The 18338-nt window shown below is 40.3% G+C and overlaps 1 protein-coding gene across 1 annotated transcript in view; it reads right to left on the reverse strand.

The window, feature by feature from the left end:
- LOC142696293 (DNA-dependent protein kinase catalytic subunit-like) overlaps positions 1-18338 on the reverse strand; it is a gene marked incomplete at its 5' end in the record, with an annotated part of 326262 nt that overhangs the window by 292318 nt on the left and 15606 nt on the right. The window contains 2 exons of the mRNA XM_075847621.1: positions 8606-8718; positions 15204-15312. Of these exons, the coding sequence (XP_075703736.1) occupies positions 8606-8718; positions 15204-15312 (222 nt within the window). The remainder of the gene's footprint in view (positions 1-8605; positions 8719-15203; positions 15313-18338) is intronic.

Consider the following 18338-nt stretch of genomic DNA (forward strand, 5'->3'; position numbering starts at 1 on the left):
GAACAGTGGTTTCTGAATACTTCATGATTTAGGGGCCCAGACTCATGAGTTGTACCGTTCCCGGCCAGAGAAAGATAGACAACCGAAAAGTTCAAACCTGGACTATGAGTGAGTCGAAATGTGTTTCTCTGCACACCTAAAGATGCTGGTTGTCTCCAACATGACTGTGCAGCTGCAGGTTCCGCCTTGTGGGCGACTGCCATTGCGTAGTTTGACTGAACCCTGACAGAATGACTTGCCAAAAGGTGGATCCAGTGTCATAGGGATGAAAAGATGGGCCAAACATCCAAAGCATTGATTGGAAGAAAGGACTTCCTGGAGGGCACCACACACCCTAAACTGTCAGATTCTGAAAAGATCTCACCTCCCAACCAAGTAGACTGGCATTTGTAATCAAGAACAGCAACTGGAGTATTAGGAACAGCCACCACTGTAGAGAGAAGACTGACGGGGTAGGAGAATGGAGCGATACAGGGTGTTTGTTCCACCCGTGTGCAGTAAGAAATTGAAAATCGGACTGCAACCCTGGAGATATCGGACATTTCGTTAGAGAAAGATAAGTTTTTCTTTTGGAAGAAGTATCCTGGCTTGAGCCGTGTCAAAACACATACCCAGAAAAGTTAGGTACTATGAGAGGGAGAGGGAAGACTTGGAATGGTGGTTGACTAGGTGCCCAGGGTGATTTTAAGGCTTTCCAAGTTGGCTGACCAGGACGGAGCTTTATGAATGATGTTATCTAAGTAGGGATGGCTACGAAAACCCAAAAGTAAAGAAGGGCCATCATTAATGTAAAGTTATGCATCTGTGTACCAACAACCTGCATGAATCATATGTCCTGGGGGAGTTACACTGGGGGATTTACTAGTTGAGAAGGATCTGGGTGTCCTTGTAAATCATAAACTAAATAACAGCATCCAATGTCAATCAGCTGCTTCAAAGGCCAACAAGATATTGTCGTATATTAAAAGAGGCATAGACTCGCGGGACAGGGATGTAATATTACCACTTTACAAAAGCATTAGTGAGGGCTCACCTAGAATATGCAGTTCAGTTCTGGGCTCCAGTTGATAGAAAAGATGCCCTGGAGTTAGAAAAAATACAAAGAGCAACGAAGCTAATAATGGGCATGGAGAATCTAAATTATGAGGAAAGATTAAAAGAACTAAACCTATATAGCCTTGAAAGAAAGACGACTAAGGGGGGACATGATTAACTTATATAAATATATTAATGGCACATACAAAAAATATGGTGAAATCGTATTCCATGTAAAACCCCCTCAAAAAACAAGGGGGCACTCCCTCCGTCTGGAGAAAAAAAGGTTCAATCTGCAGAGGCGACAAGCCTTCTTTACTGTGAGAACTGTGAATCTATGGAATAGTCACCGCAGGAGCTGGTCACAGCAGGGACAGTAGATGGCTTTAAAAAATGGCTTAGATAATTTCCTAGAACCAAAAAATATAAGCTCTTATGTGTAGAAATTTTTTAGTTCCCTTTTCCCATCCCTTGGTTGAACTTGATGGACATGTGTCTTTTTTTCAACCGTACGAACTATGTAACTAATGTCAGGGCTTTCTATTGCCATCCATTTCCTTGCAATTATCAGCCGAGCCAAGAAAAATAACTTTGCCACGAACTCCTTTCCAGACATAATACTATTATGGTTTATGTACAATTAAAATCCATTGTCTTCACACGGCTGCGCCCTTGGATCTTTCCGTTCTCTTTTCCTTGTTCTCTTACTAGACATAATACTAGGGATCCTATTACATATACCCAACAACCAGATGGCCGGAGTTTTTGGGATATCAATCTCCAGTATTAATTCTATATAAATCACCTCTATCCAAAACCTGTAAACTCCTGAACACCAATAAATCAAATGCATAAATCCTGCTCCTTCCCTACCACATCGTGGTAACCCTATTAAATTTACTTAATTTCTTAGGGGCAAAGTATAATCTATTTAATATAAAAAATTGTGTTATCCTGTGATTATTGTTAATAGAAACTTTCAGAGATCTTCCTATCTCTAACCATTCTTAATTTTTTATTTTCCCTAAACCTCTATCCCATTTTTCTTTCTCACTGATTCAAATCTATAGGGATAAGGAATGTTTGTCTGGTAGCGATGTTACGGTCTTCGATTCATGAATTATATCTGCAAGTGTTAATAGACTATGCAAATTATGATGTTGTTTCTAGTGCTATTGCACTTACATTGCCACTAAACAACTCAGTGACTTGGTAACTAAACGAGGTATGTGCTCCAAATATGCCTATTGTTCCTCTGGTCCGGATGTTATTAAAAAGGTCTGATTTTTAATTTTTGTTTTTATTTCTTTATATAGAGTTTTGATTCTTTTTGAAATTTTGATTTTATTATTTTGTTATTATTTTTGATATTATTTGTTATATTTTTTTAGGTGATCTGGACTTGCGTTGAACCTATATAGGCTCTATTACCAAAGGAGATATTTACCCAGTCGGTGTATTTGTTTAAATCTAGTCCGTGCAGTCAGGATAACTTCCTAGATAGTAGCAAAAAAGAGGAATGATCCAGCGATGTGTAGTATAGGTGGGGGAAACTCCGTTCCCACTTTATTGGAAAAATAATCACACGGATAATACAACAAAGTGACAGAAACGCCAGGAGGGTAACAAGGTGGTTGAAGTGGCACGAAATGAAGCCTACGCGTTTCAAGCACTGGCTGTGCTCTTAATCATGGCTCAGACTTTTGCTTTTTAACCTTTCTATATGTGAAATCCTTTACGATCTTGTGAACCTCTTACAGAATGCTGCAATTGCCAATATTGAAATAGTGCACCTTTTGGTACCTTCTCTTCATCCCATTTATTTAACTCTTGTAAGTTACCTTTGTGAAAAAATTGATTTACATAATATAAACCTTTCCTGTGCCAAAATTCTTGATCCTCCATTTTATTTACCTCTTCCAACTTCTCATTTAATAAAAGGAGTATAATTTAGTGAACCCCTAATTTTACACCTCCTCCGTGTTTTCTCCCATACTTGCACAACATTTTAATCATTTCAAATTTCCTACCATATTAGCTTCCAAGATTTCAGATATTATCACTATCTTCCTTAGGTATGAAAAGGTCTTCCACTTAGAAATAAACCAAAGTTGTCCCACCAGAAAGTATGCTCTAAAATCTGGTATTGCAAATCCTCCTTCCTTCACGTCTAATGGAAGTAGACGGAGCTTCACTCTAGGTTTCCTCCCTCTCCATATCAAACTCTCAATCATTTTGAACCATTTTTCCCCCCACCCAGATCGGACAGTTGTTCAGCACGTAGAGAACCTGGGGAAGTATCAACATGGCAGAGCAATCCTATCTGCCATTGATAATGGGAGTCATTTCTAAACTTTAATTTTTCCCCTCAGCTTCTTTATTAAAGGGGCCAAATTCAAATCTAGATAATTAGATATATCTTGTGACACCATCACTCAAATATCTAAATGCCTCTCCTTTCCCTATTTTTTAATTATAACCATTTTTTTCCATTCCCAAAGGCATTATTGTTGATTTTTCCCAGTTGATCCGGAGACCTGACAGATCAAAATTTTTATATCAATTGCATTAATCTCTCAACGGTATGGGCAGATCCACTTATGTATATTAACCCCTTCCCGCCCCAGACATTTTTCAGATTTTCATTTTCTTTTTTTCCTCACTACCTTCCAAAAGCCATAACTTTTTATTTTTCCGTCTATATAGTCCTATGAGGGCTTTATTTTTGCGGGACAAATTGTAGATTTTCGTAGCATCATTTATTGTGCCATATAATGTACTAGGAAACGGGAAAAAAAATGAAAAAAAACAGTGATTCCTCCATTGTTTTTTTGCTCTTTGTTTTACAGAATTGACTGTGAAATTAAAACATGTTAACTTTATTATGTGGGTCAATAAGATTACGGCGATACCAAATATATATAGTTTTTTCTATATTTTACTACTTTTACAAGTAAAAACCTAAGTGTAAAAAATAAAATTTATTTTATGTCGCCAAATCCTGAGAGCCATAACTTTTTTATTTTTCCGTAGATTAAGTGGTATTAGGGCTTAATTTTTGCGGGATAAGCTGACATTTTTAATGAGACCATTTTGGGGTACGTGCAACGTTTTGATCACTTTTTATTTATTTTTTTGTGGGAGGAGGGGACCAAAAAAAATAGAGATTCTGGCGTTTAAAATGATTTTTTTTACGGCGTTCACGGTGCGGGTTAAATAATGATATATTGTAATAGTTCAGACTTTTACGGATGCGGCGATACCAATTCTGTTTATTTATTTATTTTTTTACTATGATCTAGGGGGAAAATGGGAAAGGGAGGGATTTGAACTTTTAATTAATTTTTTTATTACATAAAAAAAAACAAAAAACTTAGGGCTTAATAGGAGCACATTAGACCCCCAGGTAGCCATAGCAACCATCGCAATGCGATGCGGGCGGCACGATGAGCTGTTAGAGGGGTTCGCCCCCCTCTTACTAACGATTTAAATGCTGCTGTCGCTATTGACCGCGGCATTTAAAGATTAAAAGATTTCCATGAACAATGAGGCAACTCGATCTATATTTCTGATATAACTCAAAGGGTAGACCAACCGGTCCTTCTGCTTTAGACTTTAGGGAACTCTCAATCACTTCCACTACTTCTTCTAGAGTTATATCTTCTTCCATCGATCCTTTCTGTTCCAACGTTAAAAAGGGTAATATAATTTCCCCCAGATATCCTTTAATTGTATTTTGTTCTAATTGTATTTCTGATGTATATAGATTTTTAAAATAAGTATAAAATTCCTTTCTAATCTCTTCCCCCTTATTTAACATTTTTCCTGCCTGTCTTCTTATTCCTGGAATTATGGTATGATCTTCTTTCCCCTTAATCATATTACTTAATAATTTCCCTGGTCTACCTCCTTCTACATAGATTTTTTTTGCCTTACATAGAAGCACTGCCTCATATTCTTCACAAGCCCTTACCCAATCTTCCTTAACCTTTACATCTTTCCTCCTCAGATATTCCCGCTCAGCCTTTCCCACTTCTATTCTAGCCTGTTCCTCTTATCTAAATTCTTTTTTTGTCTGGACAATATATCTTTTCATTATACCCCTCAGGAAGGCTTTTAAGGTGTCCCAAACCACTCCTTTAGCCGCTGACCCAAAGTTGAATTTTAAAAATTCTTTCAAATGCTTCTCGATTTCTTCGTGTTTTGTTAGTATAGCCAACCATTGAGGATGTATATTCATACGATATATTTGGGGCACATCATTTCCTAATTTTAATGTCAATAATAAGGGGCAACGGTCGGATACCGGTCTTGGTTCATATACGATAGAGTGAATTAACGTATATGCATTGGGAGACCCCAGAACCATATTTATCCTGGATAAAGTATTCTTAGATTTATTCTAACAAGAGTATTGTTCTAAGTCAGGGTGCATCTGTCTCCAGAAATCCATCCAACCCATTTCTGTTATATATTTCTCAAGAGGGGTACTCAAGCCTTTACCTTTCCAACTCTCATCCTCTTCATTAATTACACAATTGTAATCCCCTACTACTAATATCGGAACCCCATTTCTATCTTCCATATATTTACATACGGTTTTTAACACCTTCAGCGAAAATGGAGGAGGAATATATATAAATTCTAGAAGTATTTCCGGTCTTACCACCTCCAAATGTAGGAAGATGAATCTACCTTCCACATCTACTTTTTTAGACAGGATTTCATACTTTAATGATCAGTGTATCAATACACTTACCCCTCTTGAGAACCCTGTATGGATTGAGTGTCTCTCTGTCCCAAACCATTTCCGTGAGAGGGAAGATCTTTTCTCCCTCGTTAAGTGCGTCTCTAATAAACATACAATCACAGGCATATGTTTTTTTTATTACCTGAAAAACCGCAAGCTTCTTATATCTTTCTCCCAATCCTCTAATATTCAAAACTAACACCCTCCCATTCATTGCATGTATTTGTCAAATCCTGTGTGTTGGTCATGTGCGATAGGATGATGCATAGTGTGTAGGATGCACGCTGTTTTAGCACCACCCACCTCTATGGAGTTCTGATGCAGTGGAGGAAGTGCACAGGGTGTCTCGTCAGGTGATTGTGAAGTGCCGGGTTTGGAGTACAGGACTGAGCTGAGACAAGAGGCTGCTAAGGGGATGTGGTGCAGAAAGAGTCGGGCCATTGTGTGATCGCCACCGCTGGGGCAATACTGCTAAAAGGAGCCGCTAGGACGTGGTTCCGTTGCAGGAAAGGTTCTATGACGCCCAGAGTTGCGGTGCAGGTGTTGATTTTGCCCGTTTGAAAACGGGACAGCAGAGGTGATTCAGGGGGAGAGTGCCCAAGGCCTCTTCAGTATCCTGACCTGGACCAGGACAATCTTGAATATATGCAGGTACAAAAAGGTACAGAAGGGTATAAAATGCAAAGAGTCAGTAAGGTTTTTAAGGTGGAATTGAAGGTGCAGGGGAAGGAAAGAAAAGAAGGAAGGTGGAACACGGAATACCTGAACTCAATATCTTTTGAATATGGTTATATAACTGAATATTTGAATATATGAATACCCATATTCCAGTGGGAAAAAGAGTATTAATTAAGAGTGAAAGTAAAACTCTGAATTAGCATTTCCTATGTCTGATATTTGGTCATCCTGCTTGTGATATAAAATAACACTGTTTAGACCCGGGTTAATTTATATTCTCAACTCTAGTCTGTGGATCTGGTCAAAAAGGTCTATACGTGGCCCAACGATTTGTGGCCAACAGCGTTTAACTGAGGGCTTGTAATTTTACTTGGCTCAACTGTTCTAATCCTTCCAATTATATCTACCCGGCTTAACTAACCCGAATTGGCTCCAATTTATATGCTCAAATCAAGCGTCAACTTCTGTATCTGGTTTCTGCGGCCGATTCAGTATTTAAAACTAGGAGGAATGATGGTGAGACGGAATTCCCCAAATAAAGTGGAAACAGCAAAAGGTGAGGAATAGGAGATCTGGGACTGGTATTTCTCCAGGGATTCAACAGGGGATGGAAAAAACCCAGTTGAAGACACAGGGAAAAGAAAAATTAATGGGAATGGGGAATATGGATCCATTTTTGCAATCTCCTAGTACGGCCGTAGGTATGGGGTGTGAAGAGGAACAGGATTGTTTGGAAGATGATATCTCTAATTCAGAGGAAAGAGTAACTGGAAAACCCGGTCCTGCAACAGATACTGCGTTCTGTGTTAAACACTAGCCAGTCAATGGAAGAATTAAAAGCGGAAATAGGAGGGGTGAGAAGATATTCTACATCTTAGGAAATATATGAATAACAAATGACAGAACAACAGAAGTGGAAAAAAGCGTGGAGGAGCTAGATGATTAGATTAATCTTATTACTAAAGTGGTAAATCAGCTAACCTCTTCTAACAAAGTATTAAATTGTAAGATTGTAGACCTAGAGGACAGGTCTAGTAGGTATATTAGGGCAGTAGGTTTTACAGAAAAGGCGGAAGGAGAGTACTGTACTAAGTTTATTTCAGAATTGATCAAAAAATCCTTTGCAGAAGCTGTTCGATCACCTCTCTTTGGAGTTGAAACCGCTCATAGCGTTCCAGGGAGAGCTCTCCAACCATGAAGTAATCCAAGGTCAATTTTGATTCAAATTATTTCATCAGAAGATAGAGATCAAATCTTAAGAAATTCCAGAACCCACCCCCCAGTGGAATATAATGGAAATAAAATATTATTGTTTCCAGATTATTCAAGAGATGCTACAGAAGCCAGAATTAAATTTATTGAGGTCAAGAAAAGGCTAAGAATGAAAGAAATAAAATACACCTCGTTATTTCCTGCCAAATTACGGGTGGTTTATGAGGAAAGAACATTGTTCTTTAATAATCCATAATGGTTTATTTTTTTTCCCTTCAGTGGCTATTGTTTCTAACATTGCACAGTGTAGCATGAAAAGCTCTAAAATTATATAAGCAATGTGAGAATAGCTGCCTAATGCTATATTTTTAGCTTTACTTCCAGATTAAAGCGTTAATGTACCTTTGTCATAAATAAAATGTTCTCTAGGTATTTTTCTGTGTACCTGAAGTGATTCAAGTTTTGGCTTATTTCAGTATGGTTTCTTTTATTTTCAAAACCTGCTCCCTCTGACATGCTTACATGAGGAACTGCAAGTTCAGACCTCAGTGAGAATTCCCTGTAAAGCATGCGCTTTCTCCCACTACTTTCTTTCAATGCTGTAGCCCAGTTTTTGACAACTAGCGCTGTAAAGACCTCATGCGGCACTCCAGTGCTAACCCAGCAGCCCTGCCTCCTCTCTGATGTGTGTGTACTATACAGTGTATATAGCACAAAGTTCCTAGTAGGCCCTCCATCATACAGCAGAGCATGCAGCAAGAAAACAAGGCAGCAAATACAACACTTTTTGCAAAGTTGCTTCTTTTTTTAATTTTATTTTACATGCAGCGGGCAGGGAAAGAATAAAAAATGATCACAAAAGTGCCCTTAAATAAGTATTATTCAAATTGAAAAATGTGTGTGTTAACATATTTGTTAATAGGCCAGTACCTGTCCCTTTAATTCTCCCAAATAGGCTCGAAAAAGTTTCTCAGAATTGTTCAGCATATCACTAGGTTGCACTTCGCCCAGAATTCCCAGTAGCTCATAAATTCTTTCTAAAACTGGAAAACATATGCATATATTTTCAGCAGAAAACATGACATTGACAAATAAATGGCTAAAAAGCAAATGTTAAAACCACAAAATATACATTTCTTGGAATAGCAGTTTAATTTAGTGATAATGTTTTAGAAGGCCTGCTCTAAAAATCCTCCAGATATTCCTTCATTCACGGTGCTGTACAACTGGTATGCAAGAATGTGATTATATTACACACTAGCTGTGCCCACGACTTCGTAAGTGCAGACCGCTGAAAAACGCACCGATGCCGTTTTTTTATAAGTATACTACTAGCCTTGGACCATACTGAAAACAAAGTGAAAAAAAACAAAACAAAGACAACAAACAATTAAAAATAGTTTTCTTTCAGTAGTCCGGTTCACTATGACAACGCTTCCCTGTAAACAATGTTAGTAAAACCACCAGGGATGTGTGCCTAAAGATTGGTGGAGTTGCTAACACGGGAGAGAGCCACAGAGCTGGTCATACGCAAAGCAGCTGACACGGAGGTCCACACCCGCAATGAGCAGCGTTAGGCCCTGCGCTTTGTTGATGGTCATAGAGTAACATAAGCTGACCGGAAACTGTACACATTTAAAACTGAAGGGAAAATTATTTGGAATGAGGGGGATTCGGGGTTTAAAAACGCTATCACCTGCGCTGCATCCTGTTAAAATCTCAGCTTCTATCACGTTTTGTTGTAGATTTGTGATTTTTAGTCGGGTGCCGTTACATAGTTTTGGTGGGGTTAAATTTCTATGGAGAATTATAGGGACGCCGACATTTAAATTTATTTTGTGTGACGGAAGACGGGGTGTGCTTAGGGAATTTAGAAATTCCACCGGATAGTTGGTAGCATCTTCTTGTTCATGTTGATAGAGATAAATTCTGCACTTTCCCCATGAACACACGTCAATATTTCAGCGTTTATTGCTGCTGCCTGGTGGTTGCGAGGGGTCAAAATAGCATGATTTGTTATTTGCGTTGGGTCACCATACACAGAAGAAATGAGGTCTTGCAGTGATGGAACATTACAACATAAATTACCAGGCAAAATAACTTTCCCTTCTTCTTGCGGACACGTGCCGTCACCAATTTTTTGTAATAAATCTGAAAACTCATGTGCATTTGGGTTGCGTCCTGTTCGCGCCCGCATATTTATTGTTAAATGCATCGGTATATCGTTGCGCCACAGACTTGAGCGCTTTAGGCAGGCTCGCCCTCGTTCCTCGTGGTATGACTGACAAATTCTGACTAAAATCGCCACAGAAAAGCATTGTCATACCACCCATGAGCTGGTCATTTTGTCCAATATCTCGCAAGGTTCCATCCACTGATTCCACCGCTTTACGGTTAGCCATAGTGCACTCGTCCCATATTACTAAGCAGCAATCACGTAGAACCCTTGCTTTGTCACGGTTTCTAGAAACATTACACACTGGGCATTCTGTAAGATTCAAGTCAATCAGGATCTTGAACATTGTATGGGCGGTTTTACCTCCGGGCAACAACGTGGCTGCTATGCCCGATGAAGGGACAGCAACAGCAATATTGCTTTGATTGCGTACTTGGTCCAAGATGACTTTGGTGAAAAATGTTTTTCCCGTCCCACCGGGTGCATCTAAAAACATTTTACCCCAAAGTACCATCTACGCAATGACACACGCGACGAATATCATACGCTGTTCGACTCGAGACACCGTTTTGCAATGTTTCGGCCAGTTTAGCTGGATTATAGTTTATTTCTGCTGCGTACTCCGTTAATGCGTTCCCCGTCTAAAGCTGGTGCGGGCACCCATATTGAGAGACAGGATTACCTCTATAGATGTAACTAGGTATTGGATAGCCAGCAAACATTGATTCATATTTTTACACATCGTGTCGTCCAGTTCTCCGTTATTGTTTAGTTGTGAATGCCTGAAAAAAAGTCAACTAATTTTTCCTGATATTTTTGCCACAACTGAGCAGCATCCCAAAGTCCACAAAAAAAACCAGCAAAATGGCAAACAAACGATGCAAGCGATGTGGCATATCACTGACGCACGCTTCGGCCAAAGCGCCATCCCAATGCTGATCACCATCTAGCAAGTGACACACTCAGCAAGCAGCCTGGTAAGTAGAATATTCAATATTGTCAACCTTTCGCAATTCGGCAAAAGAAGTAGGTCCTCACACTGTATGTAGAAGTAAGCGTAAGTAATAGCATTCAGAGTTGTTTGGATGCACCGTATAGACTCTTCCAATTACGTGTTCTTTTAAAATGCCGGGCTCGCCATTCACAGCTGTTCCACGTCTTCTACGGTTGAAAACACCTTGATGCTTATTAGAAGTATAATCTGACCGAACTTCGTTATATAACAGCGTTTTTGCAAAATCATCTGTTTCACAAAGTTGAGAGTATGCCAGCAAAGTGGTTTGTCTCTGGTTTTCTAACCACTCTGCCCCATTTTCAGGGTTGAAGTACACCCGTTGCCCATCTTCAAGGTGAGCATCAAAATGCATCACTGGCGGATGTTTCTCGTGAATGTGGAAGCTCAAAATGCGCCACACCGCCTCAGAGCTTATAGATCGGCCAGATTGGTACCTCGTGACTTCGTCGTAATCATTAATTATTTCTCAACGCAAACGTGGCCTGGTCACTATCCTTGTTGACGTATATACATATATATTTGATAGCTTAGACGCTGTTACATATTTCGACGTTGATGTGAGCTTGAAATGTTCTTGATAACACCAGTGAATTTGGTACAACCCATCGATTGTCCAAAACAATTTCTTGACCACTTAACCTGACGGTAGCTGTGAAATCGCCTTGTAGGGATATCCGTTTTCCCCCAACATCATTTGCTCTAATAGCGCTCTAGGGTATATTTTAGAACAATGACCCTCCTGCATGCAAGGAGAGATTCTATTTAAAGCGCCGCATGGTTCATGAACCATGTGCATCTTTACAATCTCGTGCAATATCGGATCCTCGTTCCAGTCAGGAAATTCAGCACTTATGACCGTGTCAACAGCATCGTGACAAATTTTCTCTTGCAGCCAGAGGAGAATGTGTGTGTGGCAAGCCACGCTTTTGCCACTCAATGCTGTACATGAAACAAAGAGCTGAACCGAAAACATTTCGTTTTGTGATCAGGTCGATCATTAACTTTAGTTTAAGAGGAAAACTCTGGCTAGAATATCATGCCTATCATAAGACACCTGTCCTGCGAGAAGTACTTGGGAAATTTCGTACCACTTTGGATTAGTTAACGTTATGAAAAGGTCATGTAGGCCGTATTTTCGGACGTAGCAGAAAGCATCTTGTGTACGTTCATGCATGTAACGCGGACCACCGGTAAAACTGGACGACAGGATAACTAATCATCCTAAGTTTTCCAAGTTATCTTGTTGCATGGCGTCTCGCAGATGCACGTAATCTTCAGCGCGTAAAACGTGTCCGATTAGTGAGTATGTACACTAAACGCTCAGTCTCTACTTTCGCATACATGTCCAAAATAAATTGGTTCAACAATCCTCTAAATCGTTTAACCCCTTAGTGACCACCAATACGCCTTTTTACGTGATTCACTAATGGGCTTTAGTCTAAGTCCTGCACGGGTCTCCCGTGCAGGCAGGAGCCGGGGCTCTGCTGTCTGATGACAGCTGAGCTCCTGCTCCAACGCCTGCGATCGAAGTTTACTTCGATCGCGGCCGTTTAACCCGTTAAATGCCGCCGTCAATAGCGACCGCGGCATTTAACTTTGTTTACAGAGGGAGTGCGCTCCCTCTGTAACCCATCGGCGGCCCGCGAATGAAATCGCGGGTCTCCGATGGGGTGTCATGGCAGCCGGGGGCCTGATAAAAGCCCCCAGGTCTGCCCTGGACATATTCCTGTTAGGACGCGCCGGAGGCACGTCCTAACAGATTGCCTGTCAGATTTACACTGACAGGCAATAATGCTCTGGTATACGAAGTATACCAAAGCATTATAGCAGCGATCGGAACATCGCACAGTAAAGTCCCCTAGTGGGACTAATAAAATCAGTCATCAAAGTGAAATAAATATTATTAATAAAAAGTACAGTAAAAAAATAAATAAAACCATTTTTTTCCATAAAAAGTGGTTTTATTTAGTAAAAGTGTAAAAAAATAAAACAAAAGTACACATATGTGGTATCGCCGCGACCGTAATGACTCCATTAATAAAGTTAATAGGTAATTTAAACCGCAAAGTGAACACCGTAAAAAAAAAACGCAAAAAACCATGGCGAAATTGCAATTTTTTTCCATTGCCCCCCCAAAAAAGTAATAATAAAAATGAATCAATAAGTCCCATGCACCCCAAAACAGTACCAATCAAAAGTACGTCTCGTCCCGCAAAAAACAAGCCCAAAAAATCACTACATTGATGGAAAAATAAAAAAATTACGGCTCTTGGAAAGCGACGATGCAAAGGCAAATAATTTTAGTTCAAAAGTGTTTTTATTGTGCAAAAGTCGTAACACATAAAAAAACCTCTACATATGTGGTATCGGCGTAATCGTACCGACCCATACAATAAAGGTAACATGTTATTTACGTCGCACAGTGAACGGCGTCAATTTAAAAACGCATAGAACAATGGCGGAATTTCAGTTTTTTTTTATAATCCCCCCCAAAAAGGTTAATAAAAGTTAATATAAAAATTATATGTACCCAAAAATGGTGCCATTAAAAAGCACAACTAATCCCGCAAAAAACAAGTCCTCATACAGCTATGTAGACGAAAAAATAAAAACGTTATAGCTCTTTGAATGCGACTATAGAAAAACGAATAAAATAGCTTGGTCATTAGGGCCTAAAATGGGCTGGTCACTAAGGGGTTAAAATAGTTAAAACGATTACACCTTATGTGCAGCAGGTATGAATATAATTGCTGGGCTGATCGTCGCGAGTGCGCAACACGATGTCACGCCTATCGCACTCCTGATCTACTAAAACCACTGCAACTTCATCTGTGACGGGGGTGTTATACCTGGCGCAGTGTTCAGCAACAGGACATCTATCTGCGCTGATGATCATTTTGTAATCATTGCTTTGCCCCTGCGGAATAGACTGTAATGCAGCTTTGAAACTATGCACGTACGGATTCACCTGATGCAGCATGGTTTAAAGTGGAGCTGTAAAGGTTACTGTTTAGTTGTGGAAAGTTCTGATTTCTGATGTTCGCCTGTTCATTTTAATCGGATACTAAATAAATCTGAAGAAATTTGGGCTCATCTTGTGATAGCAAAGTTCCGATGAGATGGTAAACTTGGCCTTGCACCTTGAAGGTTGGCATGAATGGTTCCTCTGTAATTAGTTTTGCCCCAAAAGATGTCATTTGGAGTGCGTAGTTCTATAAACGGATACGGTCTATGAAGTGTTTTGATTGTGGATGGTCACCATTTAAAAGTTGTTTTATAACCTCTGGAGGTTCTTGAAATTTTTCAATGTGAACTTTACCACTTGAACAACAGATTCCATTTGGTTCTATTCTCGATTTGAGAGCACCGCAAAAATTGCAAATTCCAACTATACCACCTATGGAAGCGAATTCAGCATAGTCAATGCTAGGGGAATACAAAAAACTTGCCGTTTCCTTATTGACCCAACGAACAACATTGTTTGCCGCACCATACTTCTGAGACTCATCTGAATCTTCTGATGAAATACATTCTATTAAGGGAGTGTCAAATTCAATGAGCCTCTAAGTGTGATTGACGTTGTTCTGCTGTTTCTGCCTGCCATATTTCATCTACTCTTTCCCTTTCAGTCAATAAATAGCTTTCATTATTTTGGCACGTGCGTTCATAATTCTCTAGCGTATTTTACAATCGTCATTGATATTGGTCTTCGCTTTCGAGAGCTCTGGCATAGTTGTGACGTTTGCGATCGGCGGTTAATCGCGCTTCACGTTCTTCACTACTTCAAGCTCGAGAGGCCGCTGTGCGAGCTCTCTGACAACTCAAGCGAGATTCTGTCGGTGAAAGTTTCAGACTCGCGTGACGATGCATGGCGCTGGCAGATAGTAAAAATGTGATTGGTTGTCATGGTTTCCATGTGTTTGTTGTTGTTGTACTAATGCAATGTAAATGAATTTTTGGAAACATTAAATTTGCATATCTTCTGATTGAGTGAACCGATTGCGATGAAATAAAAACTAAAACGTTACTTCAAGTTGACCCCTATGTTATTCTAGAAACTCCATCCGAATTGGGTCAGTAGTTTTTACGTGATGCGTGCACAAACAGACAAAAATTCCAAAATGATCTTAATGCATTCTATGACTTATCCTTCATCCCCCCAATTATTTTTTTTTGCAAATATTTTCAATGTACAGACACGCAGTTTACACTTTTATTATATGTAGATAGGATTATACATAATGATCATGTGACAGATATTTTGGTCTTCTCTGGTAAAGAAGGCAAAATTACTAAAGTCCACTATGAAAATGTATTGAAGATGTGACAGATCTTACCTGTATCTGATATTTTGCTTTTTATAGCAAGTTCACCATAAAATTTATTGAAAATTTCACAGATTTTTAATTCTTCAATTTTGTAAGATTTCTTCAGAAGCTGCAATAACTGAAATTACATAAATAAACAAATTGATTTTGTTACTGACTGTAAAATCCCATACCCGTCATATTCATTGGGATACATAGATGACCTTCGGTATAGCTGCTGCCACTAGGAGGTAGACACTAAGTAAAAAAGTGTTAATTCCTCTCACCAGCTATACCCCTCCTACAGGCACCGAGTTAAACCAGTTTAGTACACAATCCGTAGGAGTAGCCATAACAAAACAGTACTGCAACATATATAAACAAAATGTATAAACAACATAACCATGTGAGAATAGGAGAAAAAAAAACATGTTTTAACACCCGAAAGGAAACAAATTGGGTGACACAAATGACCTTGGGAGGTTTAAAAGCAGTCCCGAGGGGTGGGAACATGAAAATATTGAGTGTGATCAGTGGACTGCCACCTGCAGAACTCCGTGACAAAGAGAGGAGTCAGCGGATGCAAAATTATGTACCCTGTAGAACTAAAAAAAGGCGAAGAGAAAATCACATAGCGACCTTTCACACCTGCAGAGCAGAAGCCTCAAGGTGTCAATCGCTCAAGTGGAACAGGCCATCAGTAGAATGGGTTCTTTACCTTTTGATCGACCTTTCTTTGCCATCTCGCTCAGGTTTTTCCGTTCAGGTGGCAACCTACAGCTTTAAAATACCTAGGGGTACATGTCCCCACGCAACAGTCAAATTTGTATGCTCTGAATTATACGCCCATTCTACAGCGTACCATGAAGGATTTGGCGGAATACGGCGGGAACCGCATGTCGTGGTTTGGACGTATCAATGCGGTTAAAATTGATATCTTGCCCAAATTTCTATATATCTTCCAGACCGTCCCTATTGCCGTACCATCCAGTTTTTTCCAGGTTTTACATAGGGCCATAACCAAGTTTGTGTGGGGCTCCTCTAAGCCTCGTATCCGGTTTGCTGTCCTTAGCCGACCAAAAGTAGACGGGGACGCGGGTCTCCCAGACTTTAAACGATACCACCAAGCTGCGATAATTATGAGAGTAGTGGATTGGTTCCGTTCGGAAACAGGTAAGCAATGGGTGCGCATTGAAAAGGCTATGTCTCCTCTTGCATTATCCTCTCTGCCGTGGCTGTCAGTCCTTCAGAGACAACTCTCTCTCTCTACCTTTCCTCACACGTCAGTTTCTCATGGTATGGGAACGGATCCTGGGTACTACGGGCCTTGTTCATCGCCCGGGTCCCTTGACTCCTCTATTTGATAATCCTTCTTTCCCTCCGGCGGAGGGTGTTGATACATTCCTCTGTTGGGAGAGAGGAAATGGTGGATGTTTGTCTGAGACCCTTACTCCAGACGGTGCCATGTTGCCAATGACTGATGTATCTGCTGCCAGCTAGGGGAGGCGGTCAACCTGGTGGTCCTATTTGCAGTTGCGGTCCTATCTCTCTTCCATGGGTGACTGTCTGGTATTACTACAGGATAAGACTCCTCTGGAACTCTACTTATCCTTGCCCACAGCCCCTTCTCATGTGTTGTCCCACCTACATGGGATCCTTCTGCCAAAATTTTCTTTTTCTCAATTATCCTTCACTGCCGATGGGACGAGGAAATGGGGGTTAGACACTCTGAAGAAGAGTGGGGTACCGCTTTCTTTTTAGCCCATAAGTTACCAATGTCTTGTTTTGCCCAGGAAAAGAATAACAAAATACTTACCAGGTGGTACCGTTGTCCGACCTTGTTACATAGGCTATACCCTGATGTGTCTGCTGATTGTTGGAGGTGTGGGGGGGCTGCTGGAACTATGTTGCATATTTGGTGGGACTGTCCCATGCTATGTCCCTTTTGGGGAAGATTTTTGATTTAGGCAACAAGCTTTTCCATACTGAGGTTCCGACCTCTGCTTCCATAGGCTTGCTTTCTATGGTTCCTGGATCACTCCCACACCTCAAAAAGGGGATCGTTCGTCATTTCTTGACCGCACCGAGAACGGTGATACCTCGTCACTGGAAGTCGCATACTGTACCGTCCCTGGCGGAATAGGTAACGGAGGTGAACGGGATTATGAGGATGGAGGAGTTGCTGTCCGCTGATAAGGGCAAATCAGGGATCTTCGTCCAAACTTGGATGGTGTGGTCTGGATTCCGGGGTGGTACTGATCTACCTCTCTGGCTGGATGGAATGTTCTGAATGAATCATATTACCTACCTGAGGCGCTTTGTCTGTATGTGTTTTCCCTTTGTCGTCTGGTGTTATGTGTTGTGTGTCCATATCTTCAAAAGTGCTCTTATATGTGCCACTTCTCACTTTACTGGGGGGGGGGGGGGCGGTCTCCCTGACTATTGCACTGATTTGATGCGAACATGGTACAGTTATTGCCGTTATATCTCTCTTATCATTCAATTCTGATAGGTGGGAGGCTACCTTCTACTGTTGTTCTTATACATGTATATATATATATATATGCATACTGTTGTTATACTATGATACTTCACTTAAATGTATTGCACTGCGTGCAAATTTCTATTTTTTTTGCACAAACAGTGAAATGTTTATGTATTGTTATATTTTCAAAATAAAAATCTTTGATAAAGAAAAAAAAAAAAAAAAGATGGCTTGGCAGAGGAGAATTTCTGGGCCCTGGGGAGCTGTTGCCAAGCAGGTCTCGTCTTGAAAGTTGGCCAACTAGTCTTGTCTTGCCTCTGCTGGGAGGAATTAGAAAAGGACCGAAACCTCTGAGAAAGGAAAGAAGGTTGTGCACAGTGAAGGCGGTTCTGTGGCGAAGAGAACCCGTACCAGCGATAATCCTGTCCAGAAGTTTACTAAAGTCTGCCGCCAACAAAGCGAAGAGGAAAAACTAGATTTCAGCCACCTGTTATGCTATGTGAGCCATACGTTAAACATTAGAAGAACATTAAAGATTCCATAGATATGCATGCATGCTTATGTCCAATTGGATAGAGTTTTTGAAGTTAAACACGGTGTGAGGATTTTATGTACAATTCAGAGTGCAAATGTATAAATGTGAGCATTTCCATTAAAACTGAAAGTGTTAATGTGCCTGG

Source organism: Rhinoderma darwinii (assembly GCF_050947455.1).
Source record: "Rhinoderma darwinii isolate aRhiDar2 chromosome 5 unlocalized genomic scaffold, aRhiDar2.hap1 SUPER_5_unloc_50, whole genome shotgun sequence".
NCBI classification, from domain to species: Eukaryota; Metazoa; Chordata; class Amphibia; order Anura; family Rhinodermatidae; genus Rhinoderma; species Rhinoderma darwinii.